At 43.1% G+C, this 20,462-nt stretch overlaps 1 protein-coding gene across 4 annotated transcripts in view; it reads right to left on the minus strand.

The window, feature by feature from the left end:
* TAF1A (TATA-box binding protein associated factor, RNA polymerase I subunit A) overlaps window positions 1–20,462 on the minus strand; it is a 524,191-nt gene that overhangs the window by 389,455 nt on the left and 114,274 nt on the right. For all 4 annotated transcript variants that reach the window (XM_069608604.1, XM_069608607.1, XM_069608605.1 and 1 more), the window contains one exon: window positions 7,247–7,410. In XM_069608604.1, coding sequence (XP_069464705.1) covers window positions 7,247–7,410 — 164 coding nt within the window. The remainder of the gene's footprint in view (window positions 1–7,246; window positions 7,411–20,462) is intronic.

A 20,462-nucleotide genomic window follows, 5' to 3' on the forward strand; every position in this document is an offset into this window, starting at 1 on the left:
GCACGCTCATAGGACCCATCAGTCCTCAACAAGGCATGACTGCGCCCGGAGGCCACGTCGGAGGCTTTCTCTTCCTTGAGCAAAGCCACCAACCTGCGATAGCGATCCCTCGTTGTCTTTTCCCGTAAAACCGCGGCAGATCCCACATCAGTCTTCATTGTGGTCCCGATGCAGACAATAAAGCACTTGAGGTGCCGATCCTCAACAAACGTTCTTCGAGCCACAAGATTTGTAGGCCCTAAAAGGATTCCTCTTGCCCACTTCAGACATCGAACACCCTCCGGAAACTCGTGGAGAGAAGATCCAATGATGAACACTTGATCTTTGTCAACAATGGGTCCCCGCTGCCGGTAGTCAATGCGCAAAGGTTGACGATGAAAGGTCGAAGAAAACTATTGAAAAAGTATCCAAAAATAGCAAAGTCACAATTCTCGAAGAGCAAAGTGAGACGACTCCCAAAACTGAAATGTGCAGTAGAACTCTGAAAATGGCCACCATGGGTGGAGCTTAAAATGAGGACCGTCATTGACTTGGGGCAGTCTGACCTGAAACACAGCGATTGGTTAGAGGAGACTAGCAGTTTTCAGTCTAAAGCTTTGTACAGAGGATTTCCAGCCTGACAACAGGGAATATTCATGAGTGTGTTGGGCTTCACCAGGCTGCCATGTTATTACCAATTAGTGCATAGGAACACAGCTTGCTGAGTTACGATAGGGTTAATGACTTTTCAATGCGGTCACTGAATTTTCACAGCTTTTTGTTTGTTTTGCTTTCAGACAGCACAGTCAGTAGACCTGAAAAGCTTGCTTGCTAAGGGTTACCTGATTTTCAAAGCCTGCAGAATTTAGCTTTCCCGCGAAACGCTATGCATCAATAGGCACGAGATGGTATTGAGAGTTTACATTGACCTTGGTCAATGTGATAAGACCGCATACCAGAGCGCTCATCCCAGGCTGTGTCTAGGCAGGTGTGGCAGGAGTGAGGTGGACACAGGTGCAGTACTTTTCCATCAAAAACATTTTTTTGTAGAAACTTTGAGAAGTGTTTGCGTAATGTTTGATGGACAGGCATATTCCATCAAACCTGACACCTTCTGAGGGCAAGCGGGGCTTTGCCAGTGAACTTGTGTCGTGTACATGCAAAGTTTCTTGGAGTCGAAGATCTCTTAAGGTTGTCCTCAAGTACTGTGTCTCGTTGGGTGCTGACCAGAGTCCAGTCCCGTGCCCAGGTGAGGGGATACCTAGAGTAGCTACCAATATCTAAGAAACTTAAGATTGTGCTCTTTTGTAATTTGCATTTTCCCCATTTGCCAACAAAGTCCCATTCAGTTCACAGTAATTATTTGTCATGTTATCTACGTATTGTTAAATAAATGCAAACTATAAAGTGGTTCCTTTCTTCCTGGGTGAGTTCATTGTTTCAGCAAAATGTAACCTGCTAAGTGGTGTGCTTGTTTTGGGTATGTTCTTATTTTACGCACAAAGACATAGGACACAGGCCAATCACTGAGTCAATGCTGGTCAGCTTGCACGGTCGTCTGCAGGTTATCAGCGGGCTGCTTGTCTTCGTAGAAGTCTTGGCTCCAATGTTGATCTGAAGAACAGTTGCAGACGTCCCTCTTATTTCACAGATTCAGGCTGGGGCCAAGCCCATCGACGGTAAGGATCTGCACCATTCAAACGGACAGGGGCTGTCCACTGGTCACCACATCTGCCCAGCAGCAGACTTTCTGGTGCCAGAGTTTGTGGATTGAGACTAAACAGTCCCAGCCCCCTGCTCTAGCTCACAAACCCCCTTTGCCCATGAAAGCCACAGCTTTCCCCGGGAAAAGGATTTCCAAATAAAGCATTTCCTGTTCAGAGAAGGCAGGAAAAAGGCCTAAGAACAATATGCCTAAAGAACAAGTAAACAATGGTGTGGCACAGGCTTCTTTGGGTGCTAGCCACGAAGTAAATGCAAAACAGCACGTCAAAAATAACAAAAGAAAGTATAAAAAAAGAAGGAAAAAAAAGATCCCACAGCTGCCACCAGCGTGCCTTAGGCACATTGACAAAGTAACCAAAAGGCCATTATATGAAAAGATATAAAGGATGCAAAGTATCCCAACGGTACTGCACTGTGCATTTTTACAAATAGATGAATTCAAAAGGAGACATAGGGCATTTTTTACAAAAAGAATATCAAGGGGACTTTGCGTGTTAAAACATTTTTGTAGATCAAGCCCATAGTCGCTCAATACTGAATTTTGGGGACCAGTCAGTTTCCCCAGAATAATGCGCAAAACAGGCAAGGGAAGTAAAGCTTACTGACCTCCAAAATTTCTGGACATGGTCCAAAAGAAGCAAAAAGAATCGGGTCTGTGAGGGGTCGGAAATGCAAGATGGACAAGTAGATCGAGTTCTCTCACAGGTAGCCATTTATTAAACAATAAGGGTGAGACAAATGCCCATCTTTCCCTAGCCCAACAAGGATTTCCCTGCCTAGCAAACTAAGGCTAAAGGAAAATGACCTAATTTCGAAAGATCTCTGTCGCTCACACTCATACATACAACAAAATCATACAGGGTTTATCTGGCTTTGCACACTTCATAAAATAGCATTTAAATTCCAAACAAAGAAATTATAAACATAAGTCCTTGTAACAAGGGTTAAATTCCCTTCCCCGGATCAATTCAGGATGTTTAAAACCAAAGTAGTTCAAAATCAAGAAAGTTTTTTCACTAGCCAAGTTCCACTTGAAATATAGCACAACGTTCTGTTCATTCCATATGTCCTTGACTTGGCACTTTATTTTCAAGTAAGACTTCCCACTCTTCAACTGCTGTTTGACAAACCAAAAAGACTTTGGGGCTGATTCATGGAATTTTTGCACTGAAAAATGGCGATTTGTGCGCCATTCTGCCCGCAAATCCCAATTTGTTAAACAGGGATTTGTGGGCAGAATGGAGCACAAATCTCTGTTTTTCGGCGCAAATAATTCCTTGAATCAGCCCTTTTGTCTTCATATAACAAGTCAGTATGCAATGTAATTATTCTCTTCTCTGAAGACCAATCACTTTACATTAAATCACATTTCTTCTTCAGAAGCAAAACAGTTTTGTCAGGAGGATTTCCGCAATAGTTCATTAGTACACAACAATGTATATATCACTGTCTTTCCACCACAACCTCTTAACACATTATAGTACTTTCTTCTTCCTGGTCTACTCTCCTGCCAGGATCAAAACTCCTACTACTAATGCAGATTGCTTCAAACTTTCCACACTTAAATCTTTCATTGGGAAAGTAAAATCAACAACTGCTTCATAGATGATTCTTTTGAATTTCAACAACCGCAATATAACTCCTTCTACAAGGATACAGTACACATTGACAATGTGTCTCACACTGATTGGTTTGCCCTAGGCAATACAGATTATATCTCTCTCCCACTCAATTTCTACAAGCAGGGCTTCTATTCTGCCATCTTTGGTTTTCTTTAATTTCCTTTCTTTGGCTTAGGCAATGCTTGTTATAACCTCCTCTTTTATGTGATCTTCCTTTCTGTAAACCACATTCACTTTGTTTGAATATTGTCCCATTTTGGCTTTGACAATGGTGGTTACAATATTCCTTTTCACTCTCTCTTAAGTTAAGAGTTGCACACAAATTACCTTAATTCATTAGTTCGGTATTCAAAACTTCCTTCCGAGCCAGAGTTCTGTTTTGGAGCACCCTTGGGGTCACCCAACCAAGGCTAACTCACCAGTCTTTCCACACTACTCCACTGGACCCGCTGCTCCTGGTTCTTCTTTCATCAGGGAACACAGGTGTCTGACAGCTCAGGTAACATTTCCGTTGCTCTTGTCTCCTGTAATTGGAGCTGCCTCTGCTCTGCTCACACTCTGGTGAACGCCACACACTGGAGCAGCATGCAGGACCAGGAGAGCTTCTCTCCCTTGGGGCAGCTAGTTCCTGCACTGCTTCATGCTGCACGTTCTCTGCATCCTACAGGACTCCTGACCTCTGCCACTTCTTTGACACAGTGTCCTGCTTCCAAAGCAGCGGCAGCTCATTCTCCTACTTCTTGCTTAGGCTTCCGCTGCTTCCCTCTCATTGCCTGCACCTGAAAGGCCTTTAAATGTTGAAAGGTCCAACTCGGGTGTGGGACATTGCAACCACTAGACTGTACACTACAGTCGGTAACCCTGAGCCCCTCTCCCAAGTACTGAGATCATTATGGGACTTGAAGGCCATAAAATTCATATTCGTTTTTGTCTCAAAATGTCCAACTTTACAATATGAGGTAGAATAATTGGGTACTCCCCTATTTTTGTTTATGGGGGTCGAATCTGTACAGTGGGGAGGGTTATACAAAGACGACAAAGGAAAAGACAGATTGACTACCCCTCTCTACAGGTCCCTTTTGTATAACAGGCAGGAGGATCAGAACCTATGTCCTTTGGTAGATTGACCACCTATTGCCACTTTGGCACTTCTCTGTGTCACAACACTTATTTCAAAACAATTCTCTTTATTTTCTTTTTTTTAAGCATTATAAAAGACATTTCATCATTTACTTAATAACCACAACATTTACCACTTGCATACAACAATCTTCTTCACTTTATGGGGTCATTTAATTTTGCTTTTGGTCGTTTGGTTATGCACAAGAGATAGGGAAAAACATCTTGGGCTCCCTAGTTGGTCGACATAGGTTTCAGCCCTTTATACGTGTACTACTCCCTCTCAAAGGTTGTCACTCAATGTGATTGTTGTGCCATCTTCAGGACAAAGCAATATAATCATGGAAGTCAATTCCATTCCCCAGTGGTAGATCTTCTAATCTGTTGTCCACACATTAGTTTTCGGGACGTCTGAGCCACACTCTGACATGTGTTGTTGTCGATCTACACACAACAGGACAGACGGCTTAGGAACTGGTCACAGTTAACCATTGAGAAACCGAACGGCACTGAAATAAAGGGGGCTCTTCCTCGATACATCTATTTGCCCACACCACCAAAAACCTCCAGGTGGAGAGAAGCCAGCATGCCAATTAGCAGGTGTGAAACGCCCAAGAGGGGAGAAGCCAGCACACAAATAAGCAGTGGCAGCAATTACAAATACATCACTAATAGGACCTGAAGTTAAGAACACCACATGTCAGAGTGTGGCTCAGACGTCCCGAAAATTAATGTGTGGACAACAGATTAGAAGATCTACCACTGGGGAATGGAATGGACTTCCGTGATTATATTGCTTTGTCCTGAAGATGGCCCAACATTCACATTGAGTAACAACCTTTGAGAGGGTGTAGTACACGTATAAAGAGCTGAAACAAACGTCGACCAACTAGGGAACCCGAGATGTTTTTCCCTATCTCTTGTGAATAACCAAACGACTGTTGTATTCCCTAAGAAAAGCAAAATTAAGTTAACCCATAAAGTGAAGAAGATTGTTGTACGCAAGTGGTAAATGTTGTGTATTAAGGAAATGATAAAATGTCTTTTATAATGTTTTTTTCAAAAAAAGAAAATAAAGAGAATTGTTTTGAAATAAAAGTGTTGTGACACAGAGAAGTTCCAAAGTGGCAATAGGTGGTCAATCTACCAAATGAAATAGTAGGTTCTGATCCTCCTGCCTGTTGTACAAAAGGACCCTCTAGAGAGGGGTAGTCTATCTGTATTTTCTTTTGTCCAACTTTACAATATGCCATTAATACGGTATGATCATTAGGAAGTATTTTCCTCATTCTTCCTGACCTGAACCTCCCCTAATGTGATCCTCCCACATAATACCGTCCCAGGGTCAGGATCAGGTAGTGGCTGCCTTTCCCTGGCCACATGAGAAAGGATCCATGCCAGGGTTTCTGGGATGATCATCTCCGATTCATCACAGGTGCCATCGGAATCTATGGAGGGAAAAGGTACAAAAAGAAAGCTTTCCTAACACTCTGACACTGCATAGCGGTTATATGAGGTTTCTTCAGAGGCAAGATTTGCCAAATCAGTGTTCCTGTGCCTGGCTTTCCAGCTGTGACGAGACATCATTTTCTGCCCACTCCCTCTCTGGTCCTTTTTCTAATGCTGGGAATATCCTTGCAACCACGGTTCTCTCTCTACCCACTTTTTTTCCTCTTCCACCCTGCATCTCCCACAGCCCCTGGTCTCTCATCTACCCTATTCAATTTCCACCGGCATCCCCAGTCCTTCCACTAGCCTCCGCCCCATTCACATCCCACCTTACTCTTCAACCCCAGCCTCAGCTCTCCATTCCGCCATTTACCTTGCCAGTTCATCCACACTGGGTAATCCGCGATTAGCACATGTCCCATTTCCTGGTACTGGTAAACCGCCTTTCAAGAATGGTGGTCTGTTTGAAAATAGATCATGCTAAAAGACAATCCACCAGCCAAGCATTGAACCCCCTTGGCCATGTTCTTCCCACTCTCCAGGCAGGTACTGAAGGCCCCTTGCTCCGCTCTTCAGAACCTCAACTGCGCTCTGTGAACCACTAGTAAGGCTGTGCACATCCCAGGCCATACTGTGCATACCACTCCCCTGCAGTCATCTGCACTTTCAGCAGAATATCTCTGCACATATGGGCTCCGAGGTGAGGGAGAGGAAAAAGTCTACAGAGGGAGACTAAATGGACATACAATGCCATTTTCAGGAAGAGAGAAAATAAGAAAGATATCTTTTGCTGCTCACCAGCATCTGTTAACGGGGCGAATACTCCATCTCTGCACAAAAAGATAATCAAGAAGCACAGAATTGCCAACTGAATAACAGATGGGTGCAGAAGCCATAACCCTGCAATGTCAGTCATCCTTAACAAATGGGAAATACACTAACAGAGAACCTGCAGAGATAGAGCATGGAGTCCGCCTGCTATTAAGTAGACCATTGCTCCTGGACTACTACTCAAATGCTTAAAAGGAAATATTTAAAGCTTATTATATTAAAAAATATAAATAGCTTGCCTCATTGGTTATTGATAATTAAATGTATTGAACCACCATTTCAATGATATAGGCGTGTGCGTGATTTTGTGTGTGTGTTGGGGGGCAGAGGAGATGGCTGAAATGTGAAAGGCTCATGATCAGACAATTAGGCAGGATGTATACATCGAGTAGATACAGAAAAAGATGCAGGCACTAAAAGGGAAGAGGTGAGCCTGGTAAAACCGGTTACAAATTATGAACAGCCCAATCAAGATTTGTTTTCTGCATGTCTTCACATAAACATCCGCAGAAGTTTCTTACCTCAGGAGCGGCTCGCAGCTTGGCGGTAGAGGTGTCCTCAAGGGTCTGAAAATAACTCTTTAGGAGTTCTGCCGCTTGCTCCCATTGGTTCTGGAAAAGGGCATTATGAATTTGATGCAAACAAAAGTCTGCTGTTTCACGGAAACCTCTTCCACAGACAAGCTCTGCAAAAAAGAACAACCTGTTGAGGTTGGCAAAACTCTTCATTCTGCTTTAATCACAGCATGTGTGGGTTACGTGCGCTTAGGGAATGTTTATTGGCATTTCGTTGGTCTTTGATGGTGTATGCCTTTGAATAGAGCTTTTTATACATATCTTTGAATAACATTTTCCATACATTTCTACTATGTGCTTTTGGACAATAATTACTTGAATTACTACAAATATGATCTCTCTTTGTGCTATACATTGTTGATCCCCATTGATCCTATGGTTCAGAGTTGTTAGATTGGGGTTAACTCATACTTGTGTTGTGTTCATCTCAGCAATGACAGGGCATGCTTAGTGCAACTACTACAAAATTCACTTTTGAATTAGGCCGTTGAAGTGACAATTCAACAACGATCCTTCGCATCCATCACTCCTACCCAAACATTCTCAATGGCAGCCACAGCTGCCCACTCAACCTTTATCAGGAGATTCTTTAGTATCACCTCTGCTTCCGACAACATGCTATCAACTGGCATGTTTTTGGGCTTCAATAGCCAGTAATGGCAACCAAAGGCTAAATCGCCTTCCGAAAATCAAGTATTCAGACAGTTTACCAATACTGCCAGAGTAGTCAAAAGAAAATAGTGCACTTGAAAAGCACCAACCTCGTCTGGGGTTTGAGAGAAACCAAAGGGTGTCTCACCCGCTAGTACTCGGGGACTTGTGATCCAGATGGCCAGGACACAGCCATTGCTTTTTTTTTCTTTTTTTTTATAAAATCTTTATTTGTTTTTAGTCAAAAAAGACCTTTACAAATATTTTGCTCTTAAGTTACATTCACAAGTAAGTTACATTGTTTCAATTACGGAAATCAAAACATAAAAACATTTAAACATGAAAACAGAACATGAGAATAAAATCAACAAAACCGTTTCACCTTAACTAATAGACTGAGAAATACCATAATTACACGACTCTTTCGATTTCGCTCTAAATGATCTTCAACAATTTTGCTGTTTTAATTATTGATGAGTTTGTGGAACCCCACATACATCTTGTCCAGATCCATTCTCTAGCTGTATATGTATTAGCTTGTATAAAAGAATTCATCATGTTGCAACGCTCGCTTTCAAAGTGAGAGCAATAGAGGAAAAGATGTTTTAAAGTTTCTGGTGCATGAATGCAAAAGCGACATAGTTCATCGATCTGATCTAAAGTCAGTTGGAGCCAATGTTTTTTTTCTAACTCGTGTATGGAAAAGATCAAAACGGAATCGCATAAAGGTTTGGCGAATTTTGGAACAAGGACAGTGTTAAATACGACATACAAGGTACTTGCCGATGGACAAATTTACTATATTCTGCAAACGAAGTATATCTTGCTATCTGCATACAGGTTTCTGCCCAATCATGTTGGAATCATTTTTCTTGATTTTTTCCTGACAAAACTCCAGGTCTGTAACAGGGATGTTGATCTTTTCCATCACCAAAAACATTTGTACTTTAAATTGATTCATTGAATGGATGTTATTCCTCCTTAGCATTTGATTTAGGTCTATGTATAAGGAATTTCTGGGAGGAAACAATATTTTTGCAAAATTCAGCAACAAACGCCAACTATATCTCGGAGAAAGCGAAGTGAGGCCAAATTTGTGTCTAGTAATGGCGTTTGGCATTGCAGAGGGGAGCCCTAACGTAGATTTGTCCTTGAAGTTGATCTAAAAAAGGACCCAAATCAAAAAGAAAAAGCTTGACTCCATATAACAGAATAGCCACCACTTTTATCAAATAAAATTCTTGGAGAGGCGTTAAGGAAAAGTTACAAATTTTATGTAACAGAATCTTCATTTAGCATTTTAGGGGTACAGATTTGACTAGGAAAAGATCCTTCATTCGTTTATACGTCGTATTCTTAGATAGTATGAGCCCCAAGTAAGGTAGGTTAATGGAAATTGAAATGGGTGAAGTGTCAAGTTTCCATACAAATTGACGTACCTTCTTTTTGTTTGAAAATATAATTATATTAGATTTTTGGGGATTAACAGTCAAATTGTTTCTCTTGCAATAATACATAAAGCTTTCTAATTTGGATTGAAGCCCAACCTGGGTACGATCGAAGAGCAGAATGTCATCTGCGTATGCTAACCATGACAAAGAAAAATCGCCAAATCTAATTGCAAAAGATTTGTCTGTGTTCCAAATGTCCTCTATATCAGAAAGATAAATGTTAAACAGAATGGCTGCAAGGTTGCAACCCTGTTTTACTCCTGTGAAACATGGAATAGCCTGTGTTAGAGAGCCCAATCTGTCAATTCTGACTTTAAAATTTGTTTGAGAATGAAGCTTTTGAATAAGTGTGATAAGATATTGAGGGAGATTGGACTTATGGAGTTTCTCCCAAAGTTTGCCTCTAATTACACAATCAAATGCCGCTTTTAAGTCCAGAGAGGCAACAAATATAGGGCTGTTAGCAGGACTGCTGGCATGTGCAATAATATGTGCCAAGAGACACGCATTGAGGGGAGTACCCATCCCTTTACGAAAACCAACTTGAGATCGGCAAAGAGTTATTTGACCATGCAAAACTTTCTAATTCTTGTAGGATCAATGAAGCAAAAACCTTGGCTGCAACATCAATGATCGCGACCAGTCTATAGTTATTGGGATCTGTAATTGAACTTTTTTAATGAAGCGGAATGATAATTGATGTGAGCCAAGAACTGGGTATTTTTTTAGACCGTAATATTTCTTGAAACATGCTCATGAAGATGGTAGCCCAGAAAAGCAGATCATCCTTAATTAAACACGGGGGTAGTCCATCAGGACCAGCACATTTGGACCCTTTTAGTTTCTGAATTGCAGCAAGGATATCCGAGTTGTCCCAAGGGCAACGATCAAGGATTAGATGACATTCAGGAAGCTGTTCAAAAGAAGTGAATTCTTCAGGGAGTGCATATTTGCAAAGAAAGAAAGAAAACCAAGTTGTACTGTCTATACAAGAGTCAAATTCTTGTGAGGTTACTTTATCAATTGATCTTATACTTTTCCAGATCTCTTTAGATTTACGGTGACATATTAAGTTGGCAATTCTTTGATTTTGCCGTATTTGTATAAAATCCTGGTCTCCTTAAGTAACTTTTTTTAGTTGACTATGATAGTTTTTTTTAGAAGGATAGGTTCAGGATTGAACAAATTCATCCTGGACTTCCTTGCCACACGCAACTCCCCATTTTGTTTTCTTTTTTAGCAAGGCTACCGTAGTGTCAAATGCTCTTCGATCATCTTTCTCAACATCTTGCCCAATCACTTTTTTATAGATATCACACAAGTGTTTAGCAATCATGTCCAAGTTCCACTGTAGAATTATAGAAAAATCAACAGGATCTCCACTTATACAAGACCAAAAATCTCTATTTACTAACGCTGTAAGTTTCCTGCAGGTTAATGGAGACCAATTGATTGAACAGCGTAGTCCGTTACATTGAATGGGTATTAGCTGGGGTTCACTCAGAGATTTTATAAAGAAGTTTGAAATGGAAGTTGTTAACATTAAATGGTCCCCCAAATTAGACATGATGGTATCGACCTTGGACAGTCTGCCAGAAAGTTGTACGGTGGAAAACATATGATCGATTCAAGACTGAGCAGCGCCCCGTTTCCAAGTAAACCTCTTATGAGTGTCTGCTGGGGATGTTAGAACGACGTTACATGCTTTAAGAACATTTCTCCACACATTCCCTTTCTGTATAGAGGCATGTAAATAAGACAAATTAGAACCCATACAGAAGGGGTTGGATCCAAACGCTGAGTTAAAATCACCTCCAATGAGGATTTCAGCATCAGGAGCTTTATTAAGAGCCTCATTAAGGATTTCACCAAATAGTTCACCCGCAGATTCAATGGGATATTGCATGGGGTTCCAATAAAGTGAAATTAAGAGAATGTTTTCTTTCAGATTCCCATCAAAAGTGATATCACAAATTAGACACAAATCACATTTGTAAACATTATTAAGAGTGAATTTTAACCTTATATCAGGCAGGATCATCAACCCCCCTGTAGGTCTACCTTCTGAACCTTTGTTAGCATGATGAAAGCATACAAAAAAACCATCCAATTCTACACACTTTAATGCCATGGTCTCCTGTATAAGTAATATGTTGGGCAAGTGTTCTGTTTTTACACTATCTCTCCATTTTACCAAATTACAGAAGCCACAGCAGTTCCACGACACAAGGTCATGAATTTATGATTCGGCCGTGGAGTTGGTGGTATTAACTGCTGTTTTGATCAGAGGTTCAAGCCATTTAAGCCCGTTTAGGGCGTTTGTAAGGGCAGAAAGTTGTTCCATCATATTTTTATGATGATCGTTTGGGCCTTGCGTGGAAAGAATGAGATCACCATTCACTTTCGGAGGAGGAGGTTGAAATTCCAAAAAGTCCATTGCTGTTTTTAGTTGGGGGAATCCAACCATTTCAAGACCTAAAATTAGGTCGGCCTGGTGCTCCCAAATCAGTTTCGCGATAATGGGTAATAGCATTCTGGACAACATTCTGTTATTGTTCTCATTGGGTAATCTAATCCACTCAATGTCATTGTTAACCAGGCTTCTAAGTGATGGAATCTTATAGAGTGAATTCATTAAATAAGATTGATTGATACGAGCCATGCCATTGATCTTATTATCACTTTTCCAACCAATTCTGTTCTTCATTTCACAAGGTATGTTCTGAAACTGTTGAAGAGTATCCTTAAGTGTATCTTTAAGGGTAGTCTCTAATAGCTTTTTGATGACAACAAGTTCCTCTTCTTCTGCTTCAGTAGCACTTCCGCAGACTTGGTGTGGAACTTTTGTAGATGTCGCAGTTCCATGCGTGGTGTTTGATTTTGGAACGATCTCTGAAGGTCCATCCACTTCGCCGCGGGCAGAAGATAAGGGTGTAATCAAATTTTGACCTGATCCTTCCTACATTGATTTTGGTTTCCAATGTATCCTTGTTTAATATGAATGTCTAGACGGCCTTCGCCTTCTTTGGGAATTGCTTCCAGAAGTGATGCTACTTTTTCTAATACTTGCTTGGTTGTCTCAGCCTTTAACCTTTGTTCATCTTGCGCACATAGAATTGGTGACTCACGTGGGCATCCTTCATTACCACTTATTTCCCCGATTTTTTTTAACCCATCGGTTTTCTTTGTAGAAATGTCTGTGAAAAATCGAGTTAGGATCTTTTTTTCGATAGACATACTTAAATCTGATTCCGTGTGGTGTTTTCCATCTTTCTCGCTGACCTTACTATTTACAGCTCTCAGATTCAAGTTTTGTTTTTCATTTGTAGTCGTCGCCTTTTGTAAAGCGATTACTTGTATAGTTGATGAGCTAAATTGCAGTGCTGTTTTGCTCTCCTCATTTAATTCATTTAAATTTAAGTTTTGTTCCGAGGGAGCTACAAATGTTGTTACTTTGCTTGGACATGTTTGTACTGCATTAGAGCTTTAAGATGATTTTTCTTAGATCTCCTTGATAAGTAATAGTGATTTTCCTTTGCACTTGAACCATCTTGTTGCGAATCGTTACTTTTGTCCTTTTCGATTAGTTTTATCAGAGTCGAGGGACTATCAGGAGTGCATCCAGTCCCACTTGTGTTCACAGCGGTAACTTCCTTGGTTATGACCATTTCTCGGATTTTATCTTTCAGTTCCATTTGACCCAGTATTTTTTCAACTTGTGATAGTCTATCGTGTTGCAACTTTGCAATGTCTAGATAGCCCATTTTTACATTATCTGCAAGGGATGAAATGCCCACTCCTGAGTTTTCTTTACCACTAAGTATTTGTGCATATGTAGTTGGAATTCCATGATACAGAAATGGCTCATTTGTAGTTTGCGAACCAGCTTTTTTTTTTCCAGATTGCCTCTAGAATGAAACAGATCATTTTTTAATAATGAAGCTGTCCTAACATGGCAATCAGAGTGATAGATGTGGCATGCTTCTTGTGCCAAAATATAACCGTCAATTTTTGCTAATTGTGTGGTCTTTGTCACAAGATCTTTTTTGATCTCTTGCAGGAGCAGATGGGAATATTCGTGCCCTCGATCGAGTAAATTTAGAATTCTTGTAAAAATGGGAAGATCATCAATCTTCTGCTTAGGCCTTTCGTCTACAGGCATTTCTTGTGATAAAGGCAAGTCTGGTAGATTGGAAAAGTTAAGGACTGGAACAGATGTATTCGCATTTCTCTGTTCGAAGGATTCATTCTGTGTGTTTGTTTTGTAAATATAATTCGTAGTGGGTGAACTGGTCATGGGCATTTGTTTGCAGCTCGCATCTATGTTTTCATTCCCAATACATGGATGATTTGCATCGTTAACACTTGATTTATGGGAATGTACATGCTCCATCCGCATACCGTGTGTAGAAATACCGGAGTGGAGGGCCCGAGCGATAGCCTAATTCTTTTGTCTAAATCCGTCATAATCGCTGGAGCAAGCAAGGATATGTCGGAAATAGGAAGATACTTGTTTTCATGTATGTCATCGATGATTCTTTGCACATTAAGTGTGTGTTCATCAGCAGCAAATGGATCGTTCGTAAGCTCTTCATTAACTTTTTTTAAGGAACATATTTTTTTTGGGCTAGATGCCTCAGCTTTGCTTTCAGGTATAGAAGTCTTCTCATCTATTTCCTCAGCGTGACTTGACATAGATAAGAAGGAAGGTTTCCCGTTCAGCGAGGCAAAAGGAGTAATTTTTTTTTTTTATTTACATTTTTTGGTGAATCTGTTGATGAAAGCATTTTTGTGGGCCCCACCTTCCTCTTTTTGCCGTTTCTGAGAACCGATTCCATATAGTGGACACTGGAAGCGTACAAAAGATCAGTACTCTTAGGCAACAGTGAGGAATGAAAATAACACCGCTTTCACTCGATTAAGTCGAGTCTATTACTTTGAAAAAAAAAAGCAATTCAGTCCCTGTTTTCAACAGGAATGTTCCCCCTACCGCACCCAAAGAAGGCGTTAGATAACAAGTAATAAGCCCCGCTGCTCGCGCCGCGCACCGCGAACAGCAAACAGTACTTCGGTGTACTTTGCGGTGCGTGGCGCGGGTGCGCGAGGGCTCTGCTATTAGTTCTTGCAGAGGGGGCGGTGCAGCCAGAAGGGGCGGTATCCAAAATAGAGGACACACCTTTGGGAGGGGACAAGAGAGAAATAGAATGAATGAGCAACAAAAAACACTACAGCGGCACAAGCAGTATACACTAGTAAGTCAAACAGAATAGTTACGCATAAGCAACGTGACCCTGGTTTTGAATTAGCTACAAAGCGTGGGAACAATACAATGCTGAATACGTAACTTAACCACTAAGACTGACACGATGACTACATGTCTTAACGCACTGTAGCTGTCACGTGGGCACAGCGTGCAAATGTCCCGTTCTTAATGTTTGTAGTTTAGAGGAATATGCTACGAAAGCCCACACAATGGGTATTCACCTTGAGAGGAAGTCAGAGAAAGTCCAGGCAACCAGGTGTTGCCGACTCAGACGTCCTGAGAACTTCCAGAGTTCCGTTGGTGTAGAGCCAAGCCGCGGTCTCCAGAAGCAGTGTAATCCGTAGCAGCAGCATGAAAGAGGATAGCGCACAAGCCCACAGCAAACAGTACTTCGCGGTGCGCAGCGCGGCTGCGCGATGGCTCTGATATTAGTTCTTGCAGAGAGGGCGGTGCAGCCAGAAGGGGCGGTATCCAAAATAGAGGACACACCTTGAGAGGAAGTCAGAGCAAGTCCAGGCAACCAGGTGTTGCCGACTCATCGACGTCCTCAGCGCTTCCGGAGTTCCGTTGGTGTAGGGCCAAGCCGCGGTCTCCAAGAAGCAGTTTAATCCGCAGCAGCAGCAAGAAAGAGGATAGCGCACATGCCCGCAGCCTGCAGCAAACAGTACTTCGGTGTACTTCGCGGATCACCTGGGTGAGGGGTCTTCAGGGAGTGAGGGTGCGGCAGCCGATGATAAGATACGGTATTCCCCCCTTTTTTGTTCCTCTAACCCACCATATTCGTTAGGATTCTCTCAGGTACCAACTCCCCTCACCCCCCTTTTACACAAACACTGGGCCGAGGAAGAGGGTAACAGAGTAACAGGACTTCCTCTCATAAATCGTACTGGGCATGTCCCGCTAATTGAGTCAGGCAAATTCAGGCACTTGACTCCAAGTGCATACACCTGATACCGATTAGCTCTCCTCACACAGATAAAAGGCAGACCTTGAGACGCACTCTGAGCAAGCCTGATAACGAGTATGTGCAGAACTTTCGGGACAAAGGCAAACCTACTGGAGAAGAGCGACGGACCAAGGGATGCGAGCAGAGGGTCGAAATTCCCAAGAGTTCCCTACTGGAGGTCTTTGCCTCGGACAGGCCGCAAAAGACACGTGGAGAAGGCCAGATCCCACATTAGAAGGCAGCATTGTGTTTCAAGGATGCTAGCGACCCTCCAGAGTGAACAGCAGAGTTGGGAAGGCGAGGCTAAGGCTGTGGTACTAACCTCGACTCGTGAATGGGAAAACGAAAAAACAAGAAAGAAACGCACACAGCAGGTGAGATGGCAAGCGACCTGAGAGACCGGTGTGTGTTAAAGAAAGTTTGAAGTGGCAACATTATATCACAAGTGAAGGCTTCCCGTATGTGGATGAGACGTGAAGAAAGGTAGACCTGTGAATGAACTTTGAAGTAAGTGCAGCTGTAAAATCAGCGATACTGAGTAACAGAGTGGTCCGGTGAAAGGAAGTAGCCCACTCGCAAGTCTCAGTGAAAGGTACATTGTAACGATAAAGCGAATGACATGCAAAAGCAAAGTAAGCTAAATTAACTCCTAGAGAAGGGGAGAGTGAAAGTCGAACCTGGGACTGAGTCGAAGTGGTCCTGAGGACGTCTGTAAAGAAAGCCATGCACATTCAGAGTTTTGGACATCCGAAAGCGGTCTGAGCCCGACTGAGGGAGACCCAGATAGGGGAACGGAGCCCCCTTGCAAGTTTTGATTGAACTTCGTTCTGAGCAAGGCGGTTGCCTAGAGCAAAGCACACAATCTGGCTTCTGCAGCACAAGGATACAGTTCAAGACCTTTTGTCTCTTGACTCAGAGGTTCTGGTATACACAAACAACACGAAAACGTTCTTTTCCTTTTTCAGTATTCCATTTGGGTGTTCACCCTGGATCCTCTCAGCTGGGCTCAGATCCCTTTCTTTCACTCGATTAGTCTCCCTCAGCCGGGCTCGGACCAATTGTGATGTACTTTAAACTATCCAAGACTTTCAAATGTGCACAGGGTTTAGCTTGACCTGTTGCATGACCCCTTCGATCTCAATATTCCTTTTTCTCACACTCCGCATCAGTTGGATACCTAACAGACTTTTGAATGAGCAGACCACTCTGTGTATGCTACCTTTTTCTTGGCCTCCCAAAGTTCAATTATAAAGTTCAACTACTCCTTTGGTTTCCAATTATATCCGTGTCGCTCTTTGCAAACTCCTCACACACTGTTCTCTTTGTACAATGTTGCCACTTGCAACCTTGGTTCAAAACACAAGCTGGTTCGGCATCTATCTCTCCGACTCACTGACTGTGCTGCCTTTTCTGGCGCCGCTTTGTTGTTGGAGCCAAGGACAGTACCACGGCAGCAATCGCTCCTTGCCACCTTAGTTATCGACATGGGTGTGCCCCGGCTCATTCTGACAAACTGTGCAGGTTTGATCAGATTTAGCACCTGGTCTTCGGTTTCTTACTTTCCAAAGCTCACGAAAGTAACGGTCTTTAGAGGTCACGGGTACTTCCCTCCTTGCGACTCTCTGGTTTCGCTGTCTTTCTCCTTGTATTAAAATACCATCTTGAAACTGCTGTTTCCTTGTGCGGTTTGCCTCGCTTAGAGTGTGCTTTCATGCTCTGCCTTTTCTCTGTGTGGGGAAGTGTGAAGGAGGTCAGGTGTGTGTAATAATCCGTAATTGCCTGACCTTGCCTGTCCATGGTGTTATCACCCGCCAGGTAAACGGCTCTGGTGTTAGTCCGTTGTCGCTCATGGCGAACTGTCTGCGAGAAAGGGTTTGTGTCGAAGAAGGGGCGAGGGGATGTTGAAGGTTGTTGGGAATGGGATACCATGGGATACCATGTCTCACCCTCCGGTGTCCCACTTCCCCTCCCAGAGGAGCCCTCATCCAGGTGATCCTCCCACACTGGTCCACCCCCAGGATCTGGATCCAAAAGGGATGGCCTTGTCCTGGCCATCTGGATGGCATATCCACAGCGATTGGCGGGTGAGAAACCTTCAGGTTTCTCACAGTTAGCATAGGCCATTTTGATTTGATGGAGTCCACTAGGACTGTTTTCGTTTGATGGTCGAGACTACTCCCCATCTTAGTTAGTAGGAGTTTTTCCAACCACAGAAACTTAAGGTTTTACAAATTGTACCTATTGTGTCAGTGTCATACTTGTGATACCAGGGCTCCCCTACAGATGGGACTAAGCCCGATATGGATATTGGCTTGCACTTTTGTAATGCCATGACTGGCTCTAAAACCAGTGCTCTGGCGAATCACCCAGGGCAATACCAGTGGTTACAATTCATTCAAAAGCTTCCATCTACCACTCGTCTGTGTTGAATTAGGTTCAATAGTACCTACACAAGTCTATCGGTGATTCAAGAACAATTCCCAAGGAGATTGCTATGCTTCCCGCAGTGTTCTTATGCCTTCCACCTTGCATCTTAGACAGGGAATTAGTATTTTCTGCAATTATATTTGCACTCAACATTTGGCAGCATAGTGTTTTGTATGGTGAACCCATGTGCAACCTTTGTTTATCCTGTTAATAGTTATTATTTCAAAAGTGGGGTCACGCATAAAATTGCATGTCTAGCCCTGGGTTTTTTTTTGGGCCCTCCCCCACTGGTGGGGCCATCACCACTAGGCCAGGATGGGACTACGCCACTCCCGCAGTCCAGCTGCAAAGGAAGAGAGCAATATTTAAATAATTGTTTTCAGTTTTTCTAACTAAACAGGAGATGGGCTACATGATGTGTTCTTATACCCAAAGTGGATGACACCACTCTTGCAGGCTCCAATAGACTATAGTATCCATTTACCCAAAACTAGGTTAGACGAAAACAATAACATACTACTTAAAGCCATTTATTATTAACCCTGCTTGTGCTAACCCACTAGCCCTATGCTCTCCACAGCCTGTCTGCCTCACCCTCACAAGAGTCAGAGCAGACCCTATGAGATGGACGTTTGGTTAGGAAAGATTAATCCTTTTGATGTTTGCTTTCCCTACATAGACATCACTGGGACACTCTGCATTTTGTTATTGTTTTGAACCGTTCCTGATTTTTGGAGGCAACATAAGCCTTTTTGCTCTACTTACCTTGCTACGCTCATCTGTTTTGAGGGCACTGATCAGTCCCTTTGGCTATCAGTGCAGGAGAACTCTGTTCTCCATAGTAGAATTCCCTATTTATTTTGTATCTGCACATTTAACCTTCTGTGAAGTGCGGTAGAGACACAGAGTCTCTACAGGGGTTTTTGGTAACTTTGCGATTACTTACATGATGTGTTCAGGATGGGCAGTTGGCAGTGGATATTTATATAGCGTCTTCTTTTCAACAGTCTAGTGCACTTTTGCATTTTAGCGCTTAATGCCAATTAGAGTACCATATACTGTGAAATGGCTGTGCCATGAGATTTTCAGTTGTCCTTTGGCGATCTTGTACTATGACCTTCTTCCTGCCGTAGAGTGGATGGATTTTTCAATAAATGGGCAGTCCTTTCTTAGGGAAAGCTCCAGCTTTCACGGGCAAAGTGGCAGTCTGTGTGTCTGACCGGATGTGGAGGCTGGTCAGTCTGGGCCCAGTCCACATTCATGCCAGAGTGTCTGCTGCGGGCCAGAGGCTTTCCACGATTTGACAGCCGCTGACAAGGTTATATGGTGCAGTGGTTTGTTTCAGTGGAATGAGGCACATGGAATGTTTTGATAATTAGAGCAGTTGATGGTGAGGGGATGTGAGCAGGGCCTGCAACTGTTCTGAGATTCTAACTAAATAAAGACAATTCCTGCAGATAGACAAGGTGCAAAGGATCTTCTTACGTTACAGAGTGGCGCTGAGCTGGAAGAGAACAGGAGCTGGAAGCAGCTCTAGCACCAAAAAGACAACAGATGCGTGCATAAGAGCATGGACCCCCACTGGGAGCATGGAGGAGGTGCGGACTGCTGGCACACCACAAAAGATTGAAACCAGGGCGAGCGACAGTGTGGAAAACTGAAATTGGACATAGAAGGTATGCCTGCAATGCTCACATGAGCGCAGCGCGGAACAAGCACCACAACAACAGAGAAGTTGCCTAACGACAGCAATGCTACAGTGCATCACAGCTGTGCGAGGAAGCAGGAGTAAATGGATGTGTGAGCGAGTGAGGTGCAGTGCCTTGTAGTGGTGAACAAGGAAACTATGCTGCAAAAAAGCAGTAAAGGAGCAAACAGCAAAAGGAATATACTATAAAGATGTCTGACAAGATGGGGGTGCTACAGAGCCCGGTCAGGATGGCTGCAGGCCTGCGAGCTCTAAGGCAAATTAAATATATCCAGGCTTGATCCTGCTTCATCCTTAAAGCTGTGACCCCCGTTTGGTTTGTGTGAGTCGGAATAACGACACGTGGAAACATTGGAGACTAGAGGTGCTCTGCCGAAATCGGACCACAGGGTCGTGGTAGGCTGAAGTGGAGAGCCGACGGGATCATAGAACAGGAAGCGGAAGCCGACTGAGAGCAGTCTGGGTCAGAGGTGCAGCGAGTTTGAGCTTTACATATAGCATGGCCGGTTCATGGCTCACCATCCTAGTGTACCGGGTTAGTGGCACACCATCAACACTAACACAGAGATGCTGGTCGGGGCTGCCTACATGCCTGCTGAGGCAACCTCGGAGGAGGAGCGGAAGCATCCGGACTCTTCCCACGTCTCGATATTCGAAGATCAAAAAGGTGGGAGCGATGCCCGGTGCCCTCCCGACCCCCCGAGGAGTGCAGCGGA

The sequence above is a fragment of the Ambystoma mexicanum genome, chromosome 4q (genome assembly GCF_040938575.1).
Source record: "Ambystoma mexicanum isolate Mex_15411 chromosome 4q, UKY_AmexF1_1, whole genome shotgun sequence".
Classification (NCBI taxonomy): domain Eukaryota; kingdom Metazoa; phylum Chordata; class Amphibia; order Caudata; family Ambystomatidae; genus Ambystoma; species Ambystoma mexicanum.